The sequence below is a fragment of the Nyctereutes procyonoides genome, unplaced genomic scaffold, assembly GCF_905146905.1.
Source record: "Nyctereutes procyonoides isolate TBG_1078 unplaced genomic scaffold, NYPRO_anot_genome, whole genome shotgun sequence".
NCBI classification, from domain to species: Eukaryota; Metazoa; Chordata; class Mammalia; order Carnivora; family Canidae; genus Nyctereutes; species Nyctereutes procyonoides.
The window spans coordinates 33,177,257-33,200,359 of record NW_026575146.1 but is presented as its reverse complement, the minus strand read 5'-3'; the positions used below and the strand labels follow the sequence as shown (position 1 = coordinate 33,200,359).

The following is a 23,103-nucleotide window of genomic DNA, read 5'->3' as shown; positions in this document are numbered from 1 at the left end:
AGGCCTGGCTCTTCCCCCCCCGCCCCGGGGTGGGGGGGTCCCTTAGGCTGGTAACTGTGACCTTCACCCTGCATCCCGGATACCATCCTGGGTTTCCATCACCACCTGGCGGAAATGACCATGAGGCCATCTCTACCTGTAAAAGGAGAGTCAGAGGCCTGGTGCTGTGACTGCCACCCACGTGGGACCTTTTCTTAACCTGAGGAACTCCTTAGCCCCACGTCCTCCCTGGAAGCCCAGTGTTGATAATCACGGTGCATTTCTTCAGGCAGCAGATGTCACTGCAGCTGTTTCATCACCATGGATGTGCGCATTGGATCCTCATGGATTTATTTTCATTTCTCAGGTGTAGACGGGTATTTATGTGCTTTTCTGTGTTCCAGGAAGCAATTTTGGGCCAAAGCTACAGTGAAGAGGATAATCACAATGATGTTTCCGTCCTATTTTGTTCCAGTTTTGCCCCTCCGGATACATATGTCTGTTTTCTCATCTTGTCAATTTTTAAAAATTTTCCGGAACACATTGTCTTTTAAATTGAATGCTGATCAGAGTTCCATATACACATGCTCAACAGGGAATTTTGGTTTTGTGTTTGAAAAAAAAATAAATCAGGAGCTAGCTGTTTAGATTTAGTGAGTGTCGAAGGGGTAAACACATTTGAGGTTCCCCAACTAGTTATGTGTACTTGTGGGTGGCAAGATTAAGTGGCTTTCATCCAGCGGCAGACCGAGTCTGTTGTGGGGTCTTGGAAGTCATCCAAATGGTTAATTGCTATTGAAATAACATTTTGGTAAAAGTTGGTGAGAACATTCTTAGTTATCAGAGTCAGCCATATAAGTTAGAGGCTTAGAATGAATTTCTCCCTTGCCCCCCATAGTACTTCTGTCCCTATTACTGATGAAAAGATTTCCAACCAGATTGCTGTATTCTGTGTTGCATAGTAATGGACAGTGTGACATTAATTTGATTAATCGCATGTACTGTTATTATGTTTCTAAAGTAAGATCCTGTTGAAATGTTTATAAAAAGCAAAAAACCCAAACCCAAACAAACCCCAAACCACTCCTCGGTAGTGCTATGGAATATACATGCAGATGATTCATAAATGTGTTTATAGTCAAAATCTTTCCTCTGAGATCTAGAATCATATATCCAACTGCCTAGTTGACATCTTCTCTGGTATGTATCAACAAAATTAATGCCCGTTCTTTCTCATATGCTATTTATTATTCTTTTTGGCAGCCTTCCCTATTGTGGTGAATTTCTTGCTTTTTGAGTTCTCATGGCCTCAGGAACGAGTGAAACGCTCACCTTTCCAACCATCCTTATAGCTGTGATACCAGCAGGTGACCAAATCTGCACCATTCAGACAACCCAAAGGAGCTTTGATCAGGAAACTGTTGACTGCAGAAGGGAGGCACCTTGGGGTTTTCCTTCTTCAGAAAGTGGAAGTGTAGACCTGAGAGGCAAAGTCTGGGTATTGGGAGCAATATTGTCTGGGCCCAGTAGTGGGTCCCCCCGCTAGAGGGATCCTAGAGGGTATCTTAGTCACCACTTGGGCTTCCTCATATCCTTTACTAATGTTCTTTTTTGCTGAAAATGATACAGTAGATTTTACTGTTTAAAATAGAGAATCCGAACTGATCTCCCCCTCTCCTTAAATTGATCTTATTTATCCAGTGTGCCAAGACTCAGGGAATGCTATCATTGTCTAGCTGGGTATATGAGCAAGAAGTAGGGTTATACATTCTGAACACCTTCTCTCCTTCACGTCTACATCTCACGCAACACCAATTCTTGCTGATTTTTACATCTTATGTAGGTTTCGGATGGTTGCTTCACATCATCTCCATCATCTGCTACCTGAATTAAATATATATATTTACCAGCATGCTGCAGCTGTGTCTTCACTCGCCCATCACCCATCTATTCTGTGTAGATGTAGCCTGACTGATTTTCCAAAATCTGATTTAGAACGGAACCCTCTGCCTCCCCCAGCTTGAATCTTTTTTTTTTAAGATTTTGTTTATTTATTTATTCATGTGAGACACAGAGAGAGAGGCAGAGACAGAAAGGGAGAAGCAGGCTCCCGGCAGGGGATGTGGGACTTGATCCCAGGACCCCGGGGTCACGACCTGAGCCAAAGGCAGACGCTCAACTGCTGAGCCACCCAGGCTGCCCTTGAATCTTTTTTTTTTTTTTAATGTCTTCCTATAACATTTAAACTTCCTTGTCTTTGCCTATAAGTCCTTGTTGGTCTTTTTATTTTCTTCATCTCTATCCTTACCGCTCTCATTTTCTCCAGACCAACCAAATATTCAGTCCTTCTTATTTGTTCTAATCTTCCCTGCTCCAGGTCCTTTGCACTGTTCGTTCCTACCACCTGAAATGATCTTTCTTCTCATCAGCTAATAACTCTCCTTCTTCAGATCACAGCTCCAACTTCTCTTTGCTAGAAGGATCTTCAGGCCTTTTCAATGAGGTCGTATATTCTTCAGGCCTTTCCGATGAGGTCATATCTTCAGGCCTTTTGAATGAGGTCATAGCTTGGCATTATATGATCCAATAACCAGCCTCTCTTTTATAAAGATTAGCACAGTTTTTGTTTTGCCGTATATTTGTTGACACTTGCCGATTTGTGTAATACCTCATCCATGTGGAAGAAGCCCCAGGAAGGAAAAGTACTAAAATGGTATCTGTTAGAGAACTTTAAATTTATGCTACTAGGTTTTCCATGCAGTTTGAAAATATTTGAGTTCTATTACTTCTTTGTAAACTAAACTTCTTACTCACTTTTATAGTCAGTATAATACAGAAGCAAAGGGTTTCAGTATTAGATTTGGGTTGAGTTTCGAGCAAGTTACTTAACTTTTCTAAACCTGGCATTCCGTATAATGCTTAACAATTTATATATTCAGTATCTTTCTCTCTGGAGGGTTGGGTAGTATCTTATTAGATATTTTTACAGGAGTAAGCAGTTCTATTAATTAATATATTCCAGTTAGACTCCAACATCATTTCCATTAATGGAATATCTGCTGTGTATAGATCACTTTGCAAAAAGGCATAATAGGCAATAGGCTTTAAGAAGTTTACTACTGAGTTTGGGAAAACTCTACACATCATAGCACTATAAGGTAGGAAATGTAACATTTGCGAATCACCTACAAAGTTGTATGGTTAATCATAGGAATTCATGGAGAAAGTGGAGATTGAGCTCACTAGGGAAGAAAAAGAGACTACAAGCCTTCAAAGCAAAAAGGAGGGGTAAAATAAGTAAAAAATGGATATTTCATCATTATGAACTGTGAGCTCTGAGTTCATGCTGGTAATTCATGGCAAATAAGCATTGCAAGATTTCTGTGAATCAGATAGGAGGACACTGAGTACCAGATGGAATAGATTGCCTTTCCTCTGTCTGGGCATATAGTTGATTCTTTAACCACTAGAACTGCGTTGCAGCTGGGAGCTATAGATCACCAGGGTTGGAGTGAGCACTGCCGTCCATGCACTCCTTGCAGAGTTTATAGTCCCTGTTTTGTAGGACTATTTTTTAAAAACATTACTTGCTTTTTTAAAGTCATGTAGAGAGTTCTTAGAGAGATACATGGTAACACTGTGGTTTGAAGAAAAACTGTTAGAGACATGTTCTTCTGGTTAGTCTCAAAGGAGAAAAATTTGATCTTATTCTGTGTACTTGCAGTATTTCCATTTATTTTAACCTGCTGAAAATACATCTCAGTAGTAGAAAGATCTGAAAATCAGATTTTTGAGATTACTGAAAATTCCTTCTTTTCCATAAAAGAAAGACCCTTGTTCATTGGGGGGAGGTTGGGAAACACCTGTGCTTGATTGTTGGTCAGCGTTCCCACTGTTGTTTGGGATGAAACTATTTTCTATTTTAGTTTCTACAGTACACCCCAGAGGGAAGCTTTAAAAAGTTAGTGTGGGAACTGAAACTCCGCAGTTTCTCAATGTTTGTGTTCATCCATTGAGCCTTAAGTTAGCATTTATGAAAACATTAAAGTGCAGTCCTAAGTTGCTCTCGGGGCAAAGAGAGCACTGTTGGAATGGAGGTCACTTGCATGATGCAGCTTTTCTGCTTATGTTCAAAAGGAATATTTCATTGGAGGAATATCCTTGGGTGGTTGTATTTGCTAAGAGGAAGTCGAATTAATGGTTTGCCAATAGTCATAGAAAAATTTGTGTGCTGTTCTCTTCCTCACCCTTGGCCAACACGGCATTTCACAACTGATCAGGTAGTGTTTGATTTTTTGTTTTTGTTTGTTTGGTTTCTTTTTGTTTGTTTGTTTTTAATAACAGCTGGATTGGCAGCACCAGAGATGGAATAGGTTAGGCTAGAATGGTTATATGATTCGGGATTTTACTTTGCTCTAGTATTGGGAGCCACTAATCCCACTAGAGCTACCTTAAAATAATGTAGACCCTGGAGAGCCAGTTATTCATTAATGGGTCTCTGGGATTATCTTATTTTATATTAAATCCTCAAATTATAGATAATTAATCATCTTGTGAACACAAACACCAATCTCAACATTGGAGCTGATGGTATTGTTCTCTTTTGCCTTTTTAATCTCAGTTTCTTTTATCATATTTGAATTGTTTATGAAGCTACTTGGGGAAACAGAAAAGAAATATAACCCCATTCTCTGTAACAATGTTCTCCCTGTTGTCCTGTCTTTTCACAGCTTAAAGCATAAGCAACGTACCTTTTTCTTCTCTCACTTGGACTCTTTTCTTCATTCTGTTTATGCAGTTTCTTATTTTTTTCTCATATTTTATGCTTTCATTCCCTTTTGGTTTTCTTTTTCTTTGTTTATCTTGAGCTTCTAAGACAGGCACCCTTTTCAAGAACAAGTAGACAGGGATCCCTGGGTGGCTCAGCGGTTTAGCACCTGCCTTCAGTCCAGGGCATGATCCTGGAGACCCCAGGGTCGAGTCCCTGTGTGGAGCCTGCTTCTCCCTCTGCCTGTGTCTCTGCCTCTCTGTGTCTCTCTGTGTCTCTCATGAATAAATAAATCTTAAAAAAAAAAGAACAAGTAGAGTTTTGGTTTAGATAATACTTTTTAAATAAAAAAAAAGTAGAAACATGTTTTTACCTTGCTATTTCCCATTTCTGTAATCCCAAAACAATCTTCTCAGATGGTATTTTTGTTATATCTAAAATACTTATCTCTGCTAGGCCTCAGATTTTCACCAGTAAAATGATAGAAGAGAGGGGGGATGGTCGGGATGGTTAATGTCAGAGACTGGCTGCAAAATCAGGTCTTTGACCTGAGAGCATGATTGTTAACCATTTCATTGTGAGGAACATGCTTTTATTTGGGTGACACTGGGGTATACACTATTCTTTCCTTTTGAACCTTTCGTGAAGCATCTTCTAATGTGGTTGGGAGCTTTCGTGGTCCTGTAGTTTGATAAAGGACTTGATTTGCCAGTTGAGTTGCTCCTATAGTTAGATTCCCTTGAACCTGAGAACCCAGTTGAGAAATTTTTCTCAACCTGAATTCTTCTCTAATTGATCATTTCTTGCCAATTGCTTATTCAGAAATAGTTGTCTCTTACTAATGTTGAATCAAAATAAAGCCAGTTCTTTTAATATATTAAAATAAATTTTTGCTACCTTCAGACATACTGTGATTATGGAGTATTTTGACTTTGGAAATGTCTATTTATATGCAAATACAGAGCACTGTACACTCATTCTCTACTGACCCTGAGTTCTGGCCTTCTATTATTAACAGGGTTACGGTATATCCAGACAACAGGCTGGAATTGTTAGTAAGATATTTAGTCTTTAGACAGTTTCCAGAGACAGCAGGCTGTACTACCTTTTCTTACCTTTTACTGTTCTTTGCAATTTGGGTTCCTTTGAAAAGGCAGGTGATGATTACAAAATTGGCTATAGGACAAAGACTCCCTTACTTTTTGGGGTAATGTAACTCTGATTATTCTCTCTAAAGTTGCTTTTCATTTTAGCAACTGCTTCTCAAAACATTTCAGCATCACATAACATAAAAGCTATGTAGGTTGGAGAGCCATGGGAGGAGTGCCAGGATCTCAGAAATTGGACAAATCTTAGAACAGGAGGTCTTAAGCTTAGATCTGTGGTTCTTTACAGATGTCGGTAAAGGAGTGTGTGTGTGTGTTCCTGGGGAAAGTATTCTATATTTATGTGAGATTTCAAACAAAAAATAGAGAAAAAAGTGAGGAAAAAAAAAGAAGATCAGAGAGGAATAGAAGGAAAGAGCTGGGAGGGAAGAATTGACACACTGGGACAAAAGGGGTTAGGTAGGTTGTAAACAGAAGAGTTGAGAAAGTTTCAAGGGCCTGGGAATTGAAAGATTTTAAGTATACCACTCCTTAATATTGTTATCTCATTTTTTTTATCTTTGAAAATGTTCTTTTCCTACATTTTCCAGTTTGATTTTGTCTACTATTTGATGGAGAAAGGAATGAATATATCCAAAGGAACGAATATTGAAGACCTACCTAATCAATGTACATATAGACAATCTCGTTTCATCTTGAGATCAGACCTCGGGTTGAAGGATTTCAAGATAAGGAAACTAAGACTGAGAAAGACTAAACTATTTGCCCAATAGACAGTTAAAGAGATGGGTAGAAGGTAGAGAAAGCAGGAGTCCCGAAAGACCCTGGAGAGAAAAGCGCAGCAGATTGTAAAAGCAGCCTCCTCCAAAGAGAAGGCAATGAGCCCTTCTAATAAGCCTCCTCCACAGGTTTTCTGTGTCAATGGAGGAAAGTGAAAATTTTGGTGGTCAAAGTAAGTGCCGGGTAGGCTGATGGCTTTTGCTTTCTAACTAAGATTGTCATAGAGGAAGGAGATTAAACTACGGTGCAATGTTCGGTCTGGTTCCTAAATCTTCCCATGTAGCAGGTAAGCTCCCTGAGGAGACTAGGGGTCAAAGAAGGCTAAATGTTGTGCTAATTTTACTCAAAGCCTTCTTTTTAGAGTTTTGTGTTGTCTGAAAGTTTTAGAAGCTGTTCTGTTTTCAAATGTCAGTTGGATACCTAGAACAAACACAAAGCTGTTCCTCTCAGGGATTACAAGAATTTTTATTCCTGCAGAATGTGAATTAAACAGTTTTATATTTTGCCAAGGCAAGGGGAGGGACATTTTAGGGAGGGAAAAGTTGTTGGAGATTAGATTGAATTCTGCTAAGACACAAGTTCAGTCCTTTTGTATTGGAGTTTGAGGGACAGGTTTACTTTTCCCGCCGTGATGTTTTTGTGTCACATTCTGTCTTTTTAGAAACAAACTATATGGTGTAGAGAGTGAAGTCCTTTAGAATAAAGGCATAGTCTTGAGAAATAATAGAATGTAAAAGTTTGAAGAGTTAATAATAGACCCTGAAAAGAAAAAGTGAGGGCAGCTGTCTCAACCTTACCAAAATGATGGAATCTTTTGGGGGGAATTGTCAAGATCGAGAACATTGTTTAAAGTCATTTTAGGCTCTATGATTTTTTTTCCTCTGTGTTTTATATTTTAAGTAAAACCAATACAGTTACCATTTTTGAGATTCTTCATCTTTTGCTTGCCTTCAATTCAGTTCACCCAGAATCTCTCTGTTAGGTACAGTAGGTAGAAAAAAAGGTTTCTTAACTTGAAAAGCTTACCCTGGGACTGGGAAGATGCACAGATAGATATTGTATATTTGGTATATAAGAGAGCGTTGTACAAGTGCTAAGGATATGCAGAACAGGAAACACCAGTAAACAGTTGTCAGATTTTTTTCATAAAAACATTCAGTTTCACACTGAATGTTTCAGACAACTGTTCGAGATTTTTAGATGTACAAGGTAACATGAATTCTGAATTTTTTTGGAGTCTTTCAAGTAAACAAATTCAGTAAGAAGCAAGTGCTGTGAAGGAAATGACAAAGAGCGACATGTTAGAAAAAAATCCTAGAAGGGGGTGCCGGGGTGGCTCAGGCGGCTGGGCATCCAACTCTTGGTTTTGGCTTAGGTCATGATTTCAGGGTCCTGATATCGAGCCCTGTGTTGGGCTCCACAATGAGTGTGAATCCTGCTTAAGATTCTCTTTTACTCTCCCTCTGCCCATCACGACCCTGCTCAAGTACACACACTCTTTCTCTCTCTCTCTCTCTCTCTCTCTCTCTCAAAAAAAAAAAAATAAAATCTTGGAAGGAACTACTTTAGTTAACAGGCCACGGAACGCTTCACAATAAATGGCCTCTGTGCCAAGACCTGAATGATGAAAATAATCTGGTGGAGGGGAGGGTACTCCAACCTGACACAGGCAGAAACTTGGATTTTTGAGGGGCAGAAATAAGCTCAGTGTATGTGGAGCATGTTGAGTCAGGGCAGGAAGGGGAAGGAGATAATGTGAGAGACGAAGGTAGGGGCCAGATTATACTGAAGTTGAGAGGCTAGAGTACAGAGTCTGGATTTAATTCTCATTGCACTGTGTAGATGAAAAAAAGATTATTTGTATGTCTAGAAAAAAACTTAATCTGGGTGTCTGTAGACAGCTCTTGTAGGTCTGCTAGGACAGAAATCATGAAACCTGTTAGGAGTGGGTCTAGTCGTCCTGAGACATGGGAGGAGTTGGAAATTAGGGAAGATGAAGAGAAGTGTGGATGGACTGAGGACAGAGTTTGGAAATAGAGACAAAAGAAATTGCTAGTAGATGACAGGAAGAAAGTGAAGGATGTGGAAAAAATCAAACTGATCCCTAGGTTCTTAGTTTTAGTCACTTGGTATGTTATATTGCCACCTAATCAGATGAAAAATGGGGTGAGGAGAAGAAGCTTGAATAAAAGGAAATAAAAGCTGAAACACTTGAAAAGTAGGGTAAGGGGTTTTTCTTTAGCACAAAGGCAACAGCAACAGAAACGCTTAAGAGGCATTAATTTTACAACAAAGAAAAAAAAATCGTCTCGGATGGGCTGAGACCCCAAAATACAAATTCAGTTGTCACCATTCTCTCCGCCCAGAGATCCCGATTACCGCTTCGTAGGCTGGCGGGACACGAAACTTTATTACTGTACCGTGTCTCTGGTTTTTTCACATCAACGGTTTCTGGCATGTTCTTTGTTTCTACTAGGAAAATCTCACTCAATGCCAAAAAATAACTGTTTTGCGCAGTACGGTTGGTGCTTTGGTAGCTATTCAAAATGGTCTTCAGAACACACAAAAATTATTTTCTTATTAGGATAGAATATTTCTTAAGCCTTTGGATGCTGGCTAGAACTATGTCATTGGTTATCCTTGGTCTGGAATTCTCAGCCTACATGATCATGTGAACCAATTCCCTATAATAAATCTCTTTCCTTGTGTGTCTGTCCTGTTGGTTGTGTTTCTCCGGCGAGGCCCAACCCACTCTTTATATTAATATACAAAAATTCAGCACTTTTTGATTTTCAGTCTTCAACCATCCATCATCCCAGTGAAGACTTTCACTTCATTGAGTACACCTTTATACCCGAAGAGACTGAAGGAGTGAGGTAGACTCAATACAATCACTGATAATATTCTCATTAGAGCCTAATGAGTGTATTAGACACAGGAGGAGGGAGAAGCAGGCCCCATGCAGGGAACCCGACGTGGGACTCAATCCTGGGACTCCAGGATCACGCCCCGGGCCAAAGGCAGGTGCTAAACCACTGGGCCACCCAGGGATCCCCCCTCCAGTGTATTTTAAATAAGAATTAATAAAAATATTATGTTAGTGTACTAAGGATACATAAAAATAAAGGCGTTTTAAAATGATGGAAACCTAAAAAAATAAAATAAAATAATAAAATAAAATAAAATAATGGAAACTTATTTATCGTTCATTGTTTTCCGTGCAGTTAATCCTATTTCCTGTGTTATTATGTTGTTCCTAGAAGTATATCTTAAAGATAAAATTTCCATTAATCCATAAAATCCATAGGACATTATTTACTCATCTAGATATTACATTATGGCATTTATGAATATGGGACTTGTTTCTTTGGTTATTCTTTTTTAAATAAAAAACTGCTATTTAGTCTAAGTACTCAGTGCCCCCCCCCTTTTCGTGAATTGAAATAAGAAGTTTCTGATGTTTGTATTGTTTTTGAAAGCCGATGCTGTTAATCTGTAGGATGCAAATAGGATTTAGTTTTAAAAGGCAAATACCTATGTTTGTTTCTGAAGTATTTATCATTTTTTATTTGATGTTACTTATATAAGATGGTCTTCATGCAGTCTTGCTCTCTTTTTTTTAAAGTATAAATCTAATGCATGTTTATTATGGAACATTCAGTGAATGTACATAAAAATAAGAAAAGAGAAGACAATTATAGCGTCCCTTTGAAAACAGTTAACTATTTGTTATATATTCTTTTTTTCCAGTCATATGTGCATGTCTATGTGTACCTATATGAATACACACATCTGCGTGATTGTATTTATTTTACGTATATATTTTTTAAAAAATGAGTATGGTATTTTATAACTTGCTTATTTTACTTAACGTTGTGAATATCTTCCATCAAGTGGTTTTAGTAATTCATTTTTAATGACTTTAACTATTCATCAAACTGATTTACCATAATTTTACAAGTTACCTATTATTGGACCTTTGAAATACTTTTTTCTTTTTCATTTTATTTTATTGGTTTTAAGAGATTCTACTTAAAGTAATCTCTATACCCAACACAGACTCAGACCCAGAACCCTAAGATCAAGAGTTGAATGCTCTGCTAACTGAGCCAGCCAGGCCTCTCTGTTTTTCTCTGTTTTGAATAATGTATTGATGAGATGGGCATCTTTTTTCCTTTTTTTTAAAGCTTTGTACATATAGAAATTGCTTATCTAGTTTACATACTTCAATTTGGAAGGTATCTATCTCTTTCAAGGTTTTTGGTTTTTTTCAAGGTTTTGATTCTCATTGTCAGAATCCTCAGAAAAGTTATACCCTAAAAAATACATATCGTAAGCCTCATAACTTTTTCTTTTATTTCTTAAATGATGTATTTGAGACCTCTGTTGCTCAAGAGACTGTATGGAATACTTGTAAGGCCACATTAAGAAATTACATTAATTACAAGTTACTACACAGATGTTTCATTATTAAGTTTTGTGATGGGTAAATCACAACTAAATAGAACTAACCTCTTATTAGGAATCTGAGTTCTTAGTTAGCTGATGAAGAACTATAGTAAATATGCTTAACTTTGGACATAAAGAATGAGGGAAATGCATAGCATAGAATTTCCTGACTCTAAGCATTACAGCCAGTTATTCTGGAAGACCGTAGAAGTAATTTTTAGAAGTTGTTAGGAATAGCACAGTGTTCTGTGTTTGGGGTGATGAAAGTAAATCTCATGTCAGATAGGTAGCTACTCCATGGTGTCTACTGGGTGAATTGCCACTATATGGAACCAGTTGTTGGCAGAAGTACTTGGTTGGCCCTTTGGTGCGAGTGCTTGCTTCTTCCTTTCTGGAGCCATGCAATAAATGCATATTATTTCATTGCACTCAGAAACTAGAATTAACTAGGCTGCATTGATTAGCCCATTTAGCAAAAACATTCTATAGAGATGAAATATCAGCACTTTTTTTTTTCAAATTAACTTGTACTGAAATGCTGGAATAGTTTGAGCAAGCTTTTATTTTGTGACTTTTGTCCTTTCTAATGATCTGATTGGTAATCCCTACAAATTAATATACTTTGCTAATCCCATTTCCTTAATAAGAAAATTATCATAGCTTAAAAGTGCAACTGGATGAAAATTGCTAAATGGTCTTAATGGCAAATATCACTGTATGTAATTAAGATGTATGACAGTGCATAGTTTATGCCAAAGTTTATTTTATAATGGAAGAAAATAACCATTTGAAAGCCTATAAGTCATTTAGAGAGCACTACTTTGAAATTGACAATCAGAAGCCATAATTAATGAAGACTTGTAAAAAATAATTTAAATTCACTACTGCCATAATATATCACTGAAAAAACAAACAAACAAACAAAAAAACAAAAAACAACCCTCTTCTGGCAGTGGAAGAATAGGTCACAGGTTTGTGAAGAAGCTGAGGCCCAGTTACAGTCCGTAACCCGTCTAAGATCTCAGGCCTGGTCTTAGTTAAAAGCAACCATTAGTCTGCTCTCCTTTGGTGAATCTGAAAGACATCTTGGCAAATCAGCCATGGACCTCAGAACGTGAGTATATAACCAAGAATAGAAACATCCTGCTTGTATAAATAGGGTTGGGATCCAGGATATCCTGTTTAAAAAAAAAGACGTAATTTCTCCAAAAATACACATGACCGATTTATCCTATTAATGTGCATGCAATCTGTGAGAATCAGGGAGAAAAAAAGAAATAGAATTTGAGGTTACAAGAGGAGATGAATACTGAGAAAAAATGAAGTGGAAGAAATAACAGGAACCATCGGTATAGTAAGCGTAGTCTGTACTTTGCCTGATAACTGATCGTTTTGTCATGTGAAATCTTTACATACGTTCTGAACTCTAGAGCGGAATTCATCAGATTTGAAATTTCAGTTTCTTAGGTAGTCAGAGTCCCCTTACCTGCCGTGACTTGAGCTTGCTTTGGGGATTAATTGAACTAGTTAGACTAGTGGTCCATGAGTACTGAGTGTGTTACCCAAACATTCTTAGGTTTTAGGGAGGAAGCAGAGTTGTCGGTCAGGAAGAGATGTCCCGGTGCAACCCTTGCAACACTGGATTCTGTAGTAATGCCCTTCATACGTGTTCTGGATAAATTACATTCTAGGAGGGGAAATTACAATCAAATGTGTTCCACCTTCAGTGCGACAAATAGGTGTACCAACATTTTAGTGATGTGGATCTTCGTTCAAGTCCACGCTGATGTGAGGAAACCTGCTGGTCTTTCTGCCGAGGTCCCTAGGCTGGTAGCAGCAGCCGGTGTACAAGTCCCATGTTTGTACTCAGCACCAAGACTGTGTCGGAGGGTGGAAGCTCGAGCTGCTGTGGCATTGGGACTTCCTAGGTCCTATGACAGACAACCAGCAAATGTTCATGAAATGAATGGTAATGAGGTTAGACTAGTGTTTTTGGACCAGTTGTCTCGCAGCTCCAGGGGAGCAGGACTGCAGCAGCTGAGGTGATGAGCTGGTAGCTTAGTGGGCAGGGCTCCAAGGAGGCAAATCCACTCTGTGCCAGAGTCTCAGGCCTAACAAAATGGACATTTTCAACTCCCGTCCTTATGTTTACACTGCCAAATACCCTTATTCCCCGAGCTTAAGTTCAGAGTGGTTAGGACAGAGTGGTCCGGCAGCCCAGCTTGTGCAAATGAGGATCTTGGGATCTGAAATCAGAACGGATGGTGCCTGAACTTAGTTAACCCATCTCCCTGCAAGGGAAGGATGATAGGGAAAAGGGAAGATGCCCCCTCCCCATAAACAAGGCCAATCAAGTCTTGGGCCTGTTTGTTTCCTTGTTTGATAATAAAAGACCTTTGCTTAGTAAGACTAGAGGATTGGGATCTGGATTTGAACCAGGCCTTACCTTCTCTGTTTGACTTCAAATAAGTTACTAATTGTACTTCAGTTGACTGATTATGTAAAGCAGATTGTTTCAGAGAGGAAATGAATCGATGCATCTTACGTACTTTGAACAATATCTGTGGCTTACTAAAAATGGAGTTCCCCTACTTACCAGTTTGCTCTCTTTCTGTGGATCTGTTCTGGAAGACAGTCAGTCCTTTCCAGGTACATTTAATGCTCAAAATGCATTGGCATTATTTTTAGCGTTTTTTTCCTATTATTAGGTACTCCCTTTTGTTTATATGTCTACTTAGCTCTGTTACACGTAATGTCATTTCAGGTTCCTATATGATAGTGGACTCCTCAGATCATGACCCTGGAGAAAAAGCCAGACTTCAGCTGCCTACAATGAAGGAGAATGACACTCACTGTATTGATTTCAGTTACCTGTTATACAGCCAGAAAGGGTTAAATCCTGGCACTTTGAACATCCTGGTTAGGGTGAATAAGGGACCTCTTGCCAATCCAATTTGGAATGTGACTGGATTCACGGGCAGAGATTGGCTTCGGGCTGAGCTAGCAGTGAGCACCTTCTGGCCCAATGAATATCAGGTAAGCATCTGCGCTTTTTTGGTTTATGCTTTAGTGTCATTGGACCTCGTTGTGCGTCATACTTAGAGGTGAGACCTAGCCCTTTGGAACCGAGGTGGTCACTTTTGCCCCTTCCTCTCGCCCCGTTCTTGAGGACATGTTTAAATACATTGGCACACAACCTTTAAAGTAGTGAGAATATTTACACGAACTGAAAAAAACCACTAGTCTTAGGTACAAAGTCTGTTGGTTATTTGACGAAGAGCTACTTATTGACAGATCTATTTCCATGTTTCTGTTTGGGAAGAAAATGTCCTTTTTGATTTGAGTGTATTATTCAAACTGGATGGGTTTGCTGACTTCCTGACAATAACATTTGGAAAATAAACATGAAATAGTGTTTCATGAATTATACCATCTAAGGGGGAGGTATTTTGAATAGTTATTTACATTTTTTGTCAGTTACATGGAGTTTCAAAATAAGCAAACAGAGAAGGAAAAGCTATCCATGTCTCCCCCCCCAGGAATACTTAATATAATTATGACTAAACCAGACAATGAATAATATCAGTATCTCCTTTATGCTTCATAAGACTTATTTTATATAGTTTAACAAAAAAAAAAAAAGAAAAAAAAAGGATCATTTGCCAGTTTGGAGAGTTGCTCAGAATCCTCCCCGTAAGGTGCAGTACCACTACCCCCTGCTTTTTGAAACATCACCTTACACCACTTTGCTTTTACTGAAGTGAAGTTTTAGTAAACCGTATGCTAACCGAAAGAAATCTAAAGAGGGTTTCCGCTTTTCTGAAAAAAAAAAAAAAAAAAAAAAAAAGGTGGAAAGCTAAAATTGCCTGCAGACTCTGTTTTGCAGCGAACCATTATGGAAGCAGCACACAGCCCAGCTGCAAGAGGCGTCCCACCAAGCTCCTTCTCCAGGAACTACATTCAACATGTTAGCATCAGGCTGCAGTAGCTTTGAACTATGCGAGCATCTGTGCTTTATCTGGATTTATTTTTGTGCATCTGTTAATAAGATGTGTTACCTAAGGTATCAGAAGAGGCAAAAAGCTTATTTTTAGGGGTCAGGGGATGTTCAAAAAATTTTCCATACAAATTAATATAATTGCTTCTTCATTTTCCCCTGTTTATGTTTATGAAAAGTTTCCTAAGAACCCTGTGCTTGCGATAGCTGGGGAAACCTGTCCCTGGGCACGTTCCAAAATTCATTTTTGTGTCAGGTCTTGAAATTCGAACTTTTTGTTTAATTAATTAATTAATTAATTAATTTTTTTTTTGAAATTCGAACTTTTAAAAGACTTGTCTGTTTGTAGTTCGTTTACAGAACCTAATGAGAATGCATATGTAAAAGTATGTTTTAAGTTGGTCAGTGGGTGGATTTATAAGCAAAAAGCAGTTCGTTTCCACTTCTTAAAAATGAACAATTTCTTCAGGTGAAACTTGTCTTTAGGTCCTGGGTTAGGAGACAGAATGCATTGTTCTAATTGCTTTGTCATGAGTTGGTTTTCTGCTTTATTAAAAAGCCTCTCACTTCATAGGTACAGTTCCACCGGGAAGGTTCTTTGTTCAGGGCTGTGTGTCTGTGGAGGTTGCAGGGGGTGTTGATTCCATTATCCCGGAGCTGCAGGATGTCGTTCCTCCGTGTCTGTCCTCCCAGGGCCCTCCCAGGGGGCGCATGTGGCCGGCGGGTGGCTGGAAGGGTAGGAAACTAATGCTAAGGGCCTGGACGCTCATCTCTGGCTACGGTGGGTCCTCGTGTGCTGGGTCACCCTCAGAACGTGTTGTCATCACACTGACTTCGCTAGAACCTGTCATTGGAGCTTAACCCTGAAAAGAAAAAAGCTCTGATTTAACAAAAGAAAACTGCCAGCGTATTCAGCCTCCTTACGATAAATGTAATCCAAATAACAAATCAGCAAAATTGTTAGAAATTTGGTGTCTAGAGTCAGATTGCCCGTGTCCAACACTTTGCTAACTGCTATCTGTTCGTTAAGGAGTCAAACTGTTAGTTCTATCTTTTAGGAAAAACACAGATGTGGATTTTGATGAATCCAACAAATAATATATCTGGGTATCACGCTAATACGCCTTCACAACTAAGAAGTAGCATCCGTATAATTAATTACCTTTTCTTGTTTTTCTCAAGATCTGTCTTTGAGTCATTGATATTAATACCATTTTCTTAGGGCACACATTGCTGCGATGCTAATTTTCATGCTGAGTTACACTTCCATGGACTGGATGATTCTTTATTCAGTCTCATTTTGTCTGACAAAGCTCCCTAGGGTTACGTAGACCTTTGGTGTTTTAAGCAAGATGCGCAAACGTGCCTGTGCAAGTTTCAGCCTGGCCAGTGAGATCTTTTTGGGGATCTTCTGACAGAGAAGAAGATTACTACGTAACTTGGAACCTGTGGGTAAACATTTCTTTCTTGCAGATTGAAATTTGAGCAATAGATCATTACGTAAGTGATTAATTACTTTTCTTTTCACATCGTTTTTCCTTAACCTGCAGAACTTAACAATCAATGAGAGCAAAACACAGAGTAGAATAATTTTTATCCATGTGCTTAGTGCCCAATAAATTACTTGATTGATGATTTTATTGATTCAGTCATTTAGATACCCGCTTGTACCTTATATCAGTTATTAGAAACACCAGCATGATGTAAACTATATTTATGTAGTAGCGTTTTTGCTATTAGGAAATAACATGAAAAACTTTTGACTGTTGCTTAATGCAGAGTCTTTATGGATTTTTAAAATTAAAAGGTAGCCATTGCATTATGCTATGTAGGAAGCCTACGTACTTTTTAATTCTTAAAGAAACTGCATATTTTTAAAATTTTTCCTAGACTCTAGATTAAATAAACGTGTGATATGCACAGAAACTATTCTTCCTCATTCCACAGTTTCTTCAATTCTCCAGAGACTTTACACTCTCCAAAACTTCTTTAAGTTTTTGTTTAACCTTCTCACTTTTTAAAATTCCTTTTTCTTTTGTATTTCTAGTGGAAATTCCTATCTTTATTTGCCTGAGCCATTCCTTACCCAACCATTGCTCCAGTACACTCCTTATCACCAGCTTCAACAACAACGACAATCAAAAAAAACATTATCCCAGGGTGCTACTACCTTTAATTAGTATAGGATAATTTTTATGTAAAAATCATATTCCCAGAAGTAGGGTAAAAAAAAAATCCAAACCTCTACCATAAGCTAGCTCTTCTCTTCTTCCCTTTTCTGTAGAACTAAGAATCTGAAACAGATGTAGTATATCTTTGGTGTGATTTGCCCTTCCTAGAAATGTCATCCAGCCAGATGCTAAACAGAAGATGTCCCCACAGGAAATTGATCATGCTGCGGACTGTTCAATAACGAGGAGATAGCAGTTTTTGACCCCAAGAAACTTGAACTCTTATTCGAAAAAGGAAAAAAAATACATGAAATTATGAAACAAAGGCAAAATTATGAATTTTGGTGACCTGCCAAATCAATATACGGCTCATGGACTTTGGAGCCAGCTCTTCCTTGGTGAACCTCGACTCTGCTATGTAGCTGTTGTCCAGCCTGGAGTATATTCCTTAATTTTTTGAGTACAGTTTCCTTATTTGATAAATCAGTACCTAACTGATTGGGTTGTTGTATTGAGTTACCTTTACACACACACACACACACACACACACACACACACACACACACACGTTTAGAAGGGTGTCTGACACTATGTGTTGACCATAAAGTCAGATCAACGTGATGGGTAAATACAAAATTTGCAAACTCTTGGATTTAGTGCATGTTCAGCATTTTCTTCTGTTTTGAAAGCGTGCTGGTCTTTTTTATGGTCACTTTTTTCTCAAGGCTTCACTTTTGTAGAGCAGTTTTAGGTTCACAACAAAATGGAGAGGAAGGTGCCGAGATTCCCCATATACCCCACGTGGCCGCACACAGGGGCTGCTCCCTCATTATCCCCATCCTCCACCACGGGGACACTGGTTGCACTGGACGAGCCTGCCCTGACACACGCTCATCCCTCGCAGTTCACAGGGTTCACCTTTGGGGCCGCACACGTGTCTAATGGCAGACAGCCATCACTAGCATCACAGGGAATTGTCACTGTCCTCGAAATCTTCTTTCCTCTGCCATTCCATCCATCCCTCCTCCTCCATGGTGTACTTTTCAGGTTTTGCGCTTATTCCTTTATTTCTTTTTTTAAAGATCTTGTTTATTTGGGAGAGAGAGCAAGCATGAGTAGGGGCAGGGGCAGAGGGAGAGGGATGAGGGCCTGTTGCAGGGTTCCATCTCCGGACCCTACGATTTGTGTTTATTAAAATGTCTACTGGGGGTGCCTGAGTGGCTCATTTGGTTAAGAGTCTGACTTCGACTCAGGTCATGGTCTCAAGGTTGCAGGATGGAGCTCAGCCTTGGGCTCTGGGCTCAGCAGGGAGTCTGTCCACTGGCCGTCCCCCCAACGCCCTTCTCTCTCATGCTCTAGCTCTCTCTCAAATAAATAAAATAAATAAAGTAAATAAAATAATAAAATGTCTGCTTCCTTGACAGCTTATTATCATGAAGTTACCCCCCTCTAACCTCTAAGGGGCAAACAGGCGATGTCCCTTTTCTCCGGACACTTACATTCTAGCTGGACACTGGCGGAGATAAAAATGTATATCAGCTGTGGAGTCTGCCTTTAGGGAGCCTAGTCCAGATGGAAAATGTGAGATACACACAGATAAAACTTGAGACAGTATAGCATTTGTTAAATGACTTAAGGGAAATAGATGTGAAATATGGTGGGGAAAATGAAAACAAAAGATAGATTTGTTTCCAAAGTAATTTGAGGCATAAATGGGACTATCATTCTTGCCTCTTGATTCCTGTATTTCTAGATTAGTATGCTTTTCACCACACCACATTGTTTTTCCTAAACCACAGTTATTGGAAGCCAACACTTTCTATGGTGAAAGAGAACAAGCAAATGTAAATTTTGCTTAAGACATAAGCATTGCATTGATATATTAATATATAAGGAACCCTTTCTCACCTGTGTCTTGAGAGCAACAGATGTCTTTTTGGCTCAGTATACTGATTATAGAAAGTATCCTTATATATTTTTTATATTTGCCATGGTTGCAAGTTGCTAATTCTACCTATTTTTTTAGGCCTCAAGTGAGTACTGTAAAATTTCGAATTGATCACCAAGTAGAAGTAAAAAGAAAAAAAAAATAAAACCACCCAAAACATTATGAGACATTATTTCAGTATTAAATTTCAACGGAAGATCAACACACCTCTAAAAGTATAATTTTCTCCAGTCTGGAAATCTGACCTGTGTTGTATGCATAAAACTCAGTCCTGCTTTGGGATTAAATCCATTAGTTTCTTATGAACAGCGAGGTTGTTACCAAATGAGGCAGGCAGACATAACTTCCAGAACTATTAGTGGAAACCTAATCTGCTGTTTTCCATTAACTGGGTGCACATCATTAATCACAAAAATGATGCATGTTGAAAACTACAGGGGTTTGGCCAGAGACTAGAAAGTGATAATGTAGCACAATGTGTCTTTTTGTTTTTTGGGTTGTTTTTTTTTTTTTCCTGATTCACTGAGTAACAAACACTGAACTTTTGCAACTCATTTTCTTCACATTTTCTGTTGGCTTGAAAAAATGGAAGAACTGGACAGGCAGGCATGAGATTTTCTGTTTTTGTCTCCTTTTTAAAGCTTTATGTTAATGTGCATTGCACTGATGTTTTGGCAATGGGGTGATTGTTACACTCCAGAGATACTGCTGGCTTTGGATCTAAGAAGATTAGGACTTAAAGCAAGTGACTGTTTACTTAAATAAAAAGTCTCTCAAAGATTGATCTTTGGGGATGGGGCTCAAGTAGGAGCATGCTTAGGAACCAGCCATGCAAAGAGTGAGGAAAAGAACTCTTGGAACATTTCCAATTCATACTCGTCCTCATTCAACCATGTAGAGTCCCCCGGAAGGAAGGAGAGAGGCAAGGTCTTTCTTTCCTCAAGTATTAGTTTGCTTGGCTGCCATAACCAAGCACTACAGACCTGGGGTGGCGCAAGCAACAGAAATTTTCTTCTCTCCTGCTGGGAAGTGTAAAGAGCAGGATGCTGGGCTCTCTGGCTCCAGGTGAGAGCTCCCCTCTGGGCTCGTAGATGGCCACCGTCTCACTGTGTCCTCACCTGTTGGAGAGAGACAGCTTTTCCTCTTCTTCCTCTAAGGGCACCGGGCCTATCAGCTTAGGGTCCCTTATCACTTCATGTCACCGTAATTAGCTCCCAAAGGCCCCGTCTCCAAATACAGTGACAGGATTTGGGCTTCAACATGAATTTGGGGTTGTGAGGGCGGGAATTCAGTCCATGGAACTAGATGTATATTGCACCTATGACTTTTTTATGTAGAAGCATTACAAATGACCCAGCTCATCATCTGGTATGACAGTATTGCAGATGTTATCTGTCCAGTATTCATTCCCCTCTCCTTTTTGTACACTGCAGGAATCTCTCCCACCCTCCTTACTGCCCTGTCTTCCTTGGCAGGTAGGGGTGGCCCTAGGACACGCGTCAGCCATGAGTTAGGAGGGCAAATCTGCCGGGGGTACTTCTGGGAAAGATGTTTGTCCCTGATTTTTTTTAAATTTATTTATTTATGAGAGACAGAGAGAGAAAGAGAGACAGAGACAGAGACAGAGACAGAGAGGCAGAGACACAGGCAGAGGGAGAAGCAGGCTCCATGTAGGGAGCCTGATGTGGGGCTTGATCCCTGGACTCCAGGATCACACCCTGGGCCGAAGGTGGTGCTAAACCACTGAGCCACCCGAGCTGCCCTGTCCCTGATTTAAAAAAAAAAAAAAAAAAAAGGACTTGTTTTTTCATGAGAGCATGATAGTTGGCACTATTGCAGTTATATCCTGTAACCGTGAGGAAGGAGATGAACTGAGGGTAAGAGCACAGGGAATGGAAGGAGCCAGGGCCCTACCTCTGGCAAAGTAATAACGACAATAATATTTAAAATAAAAACTATTTTATTTTTTCAAGATTTTATTTGTTCATTCATGAGAGACACACACACACACACAGAGAGAGAGAGAGAGAGAGAGAGAGAGAGAGAGAGGCAGAGACCCAGGCAGAGGGAGAAGCAGGCCCCACACAGGGAGCCCGACGTGGGACTCGATCCCGGGTCTCCAGGATCACGCCCTGGGCTGCAGGTGGTGCTGAACCCCTGAGCCACCCAGGCTGCCCAAATAAAAACTATTTTGAAACAACTTTTAGATGAGTATTCTCCTGTGCAGACAGAGGCATCCTAATAGCCCATGTCACATCTTTGAGCTGCCAAGGAGGGTGCTGCCGCTATCCTTTGGGGATAGCACCCGTGAGGCCTGCGGCTGGATTAAAAGCACGCACCTCTGCCGATGGAGGAGACCGTTTTCCAGTCCCGTTGTACAGAGAAGACAGCGCTGTACACCTGAAAGTGTAAACCGGGCTGTAAGGCAGCGAGTCCGTGGCCGGAGGGAGGAGGCCGCGCTGGGTGACCGCGAGGCCGTCGGGTCCGTTGCTTGTCCAGACAGCGGGCTGCGTGCGGACTCGGGTGTCCGCCGCCCTCAGCTGGATTTGGTATTGGATCAGGAGCTAAGGGATCGTTCCTCGTCTTCACGCATGGGCTACGTTGCAGAACCGTTCCCACCTTTTCCTCTTCAGCATCCAGCCTTGCTCCCGGGCGCGGACTCTGGCCCGTCCTGAGGTCTGGGCTCGGCCGGGGGCCTGCTGCGGGCGCTCCGGCTCCTCCTCACATTCTCTACACACCCTCTGTGTGACCGGCTCTTAAGGAAGCAGCCTTTTGCTGCTAATGTGTAATCCTAATGATTTCCTAGTCGTTTCATTTGAAGTGCTCCAAGTGGATTTGGACAAACTCCCGTGTCATTATAGTCCTTGTTTTCGTGAAACTTGGAAGTCTGTGAGGAAGCCCCCTCCCTGGGCCCCGCGGCGATCTGCTCTTCTTATAAAAGCATCTGCTTCCCGCCCCCTTTAGGTTCTGGCCGACTCCTTGATGAAACCCACAGTTTGCAAATAAATGCAGACAAACGAGGGAGGGGGTCCTGCCCGAGAGCACACTGACCCCCCGGCATGCAGCATGGAGGCCCCGGGTCCCACGTGCACCTGCCTTGGCGGGCGGGAGGCCACGGCCTGTCACTGATGCTCCCAAGAACCATTCCCAGGAATGAACTCACTTCTCCTTTAATAGCGGGTTGGCGAGTAACGAGCAGTAAGGAGAGTGGCCTAGTGTGTGTTCAGCGTGTGACTTTTTTTTTTTTTTGTCTTCAATAGATGGTGTTATCCGGGAGGCCTGGGACACAGGTGCCCCAAAGGGGCTGGAAGGGATGTGCTTGCTCCCCTGCACCCAGCCCGGCTCGTTGAGTGTGCATGGACATCCCTGCCCCCTTGTTCTCCACACCTCCTTATTGATTATTTAGCTTATGTTTACTGGGCTCATCTCTGTGTACCCAGATTAAAAAGTATATCTACTGGGGCAGGATTCCTAACCAAACACCACCCCCCCCCCAAAACAAAACAAAACAAAAAAATCTGAGTTTTTCCTTCTCATCGGTTTAATGATGCCTCTGACAATGCTGTGCCACGTATCCATGCAGCACCACCATATCATGGAAGAAAGCAGAGACAACAATTTAAGATGATTTCTTTATTCAGTTATTTTTGTCTGCAGACTTTGATAGTTAATTGGAATTGTTCTCCTTTTTTTTTTTTTTAGGGCTTTTAAGTTTCTGTACAACTTGAATTTTTGTGTGCCCTCTTTGTCCATTTCCACTTCAAAGAGTGCTTTTTTATTTATTTTTTCTTATTTTAGGCTACTTGCGGTATGTGAACAAAATTACTAGCTCTTCACAGGAAGAACAAAACTGAGTGACATTATGTTTTTATTTGAAATTTAACTTGTATGCTGCGGGGATTTCA

The 23,103-nt window shown here is 40.2% G+C and overlaps 1 protein-coding gene across 2 annotated transcripts in view; it reads left to right on the top strand.

Moving 5' to 3' along the window:
- Positions 1 to 23,103, top strand: part of PTPRK (protein tyrosine phosphatase receptor type K) — a 523,937-nt gene that overhangs the window by 186,589 nt on the left and 314,245 nt on the right. For both annotated transcript variants that reach the window (XM_055309658.1, XM_055309656.1), the window contains exon 3: positions 13,847 to 14,118. In XM_055309658.1, coding sequence (XP_055165633.1) covers positions 13,847 to 14,118 — 272 coding nt within the window. The remainder of the gene's footprint in view (positions 1 to 13,846; positions 14,119 to 23,103) is intronic.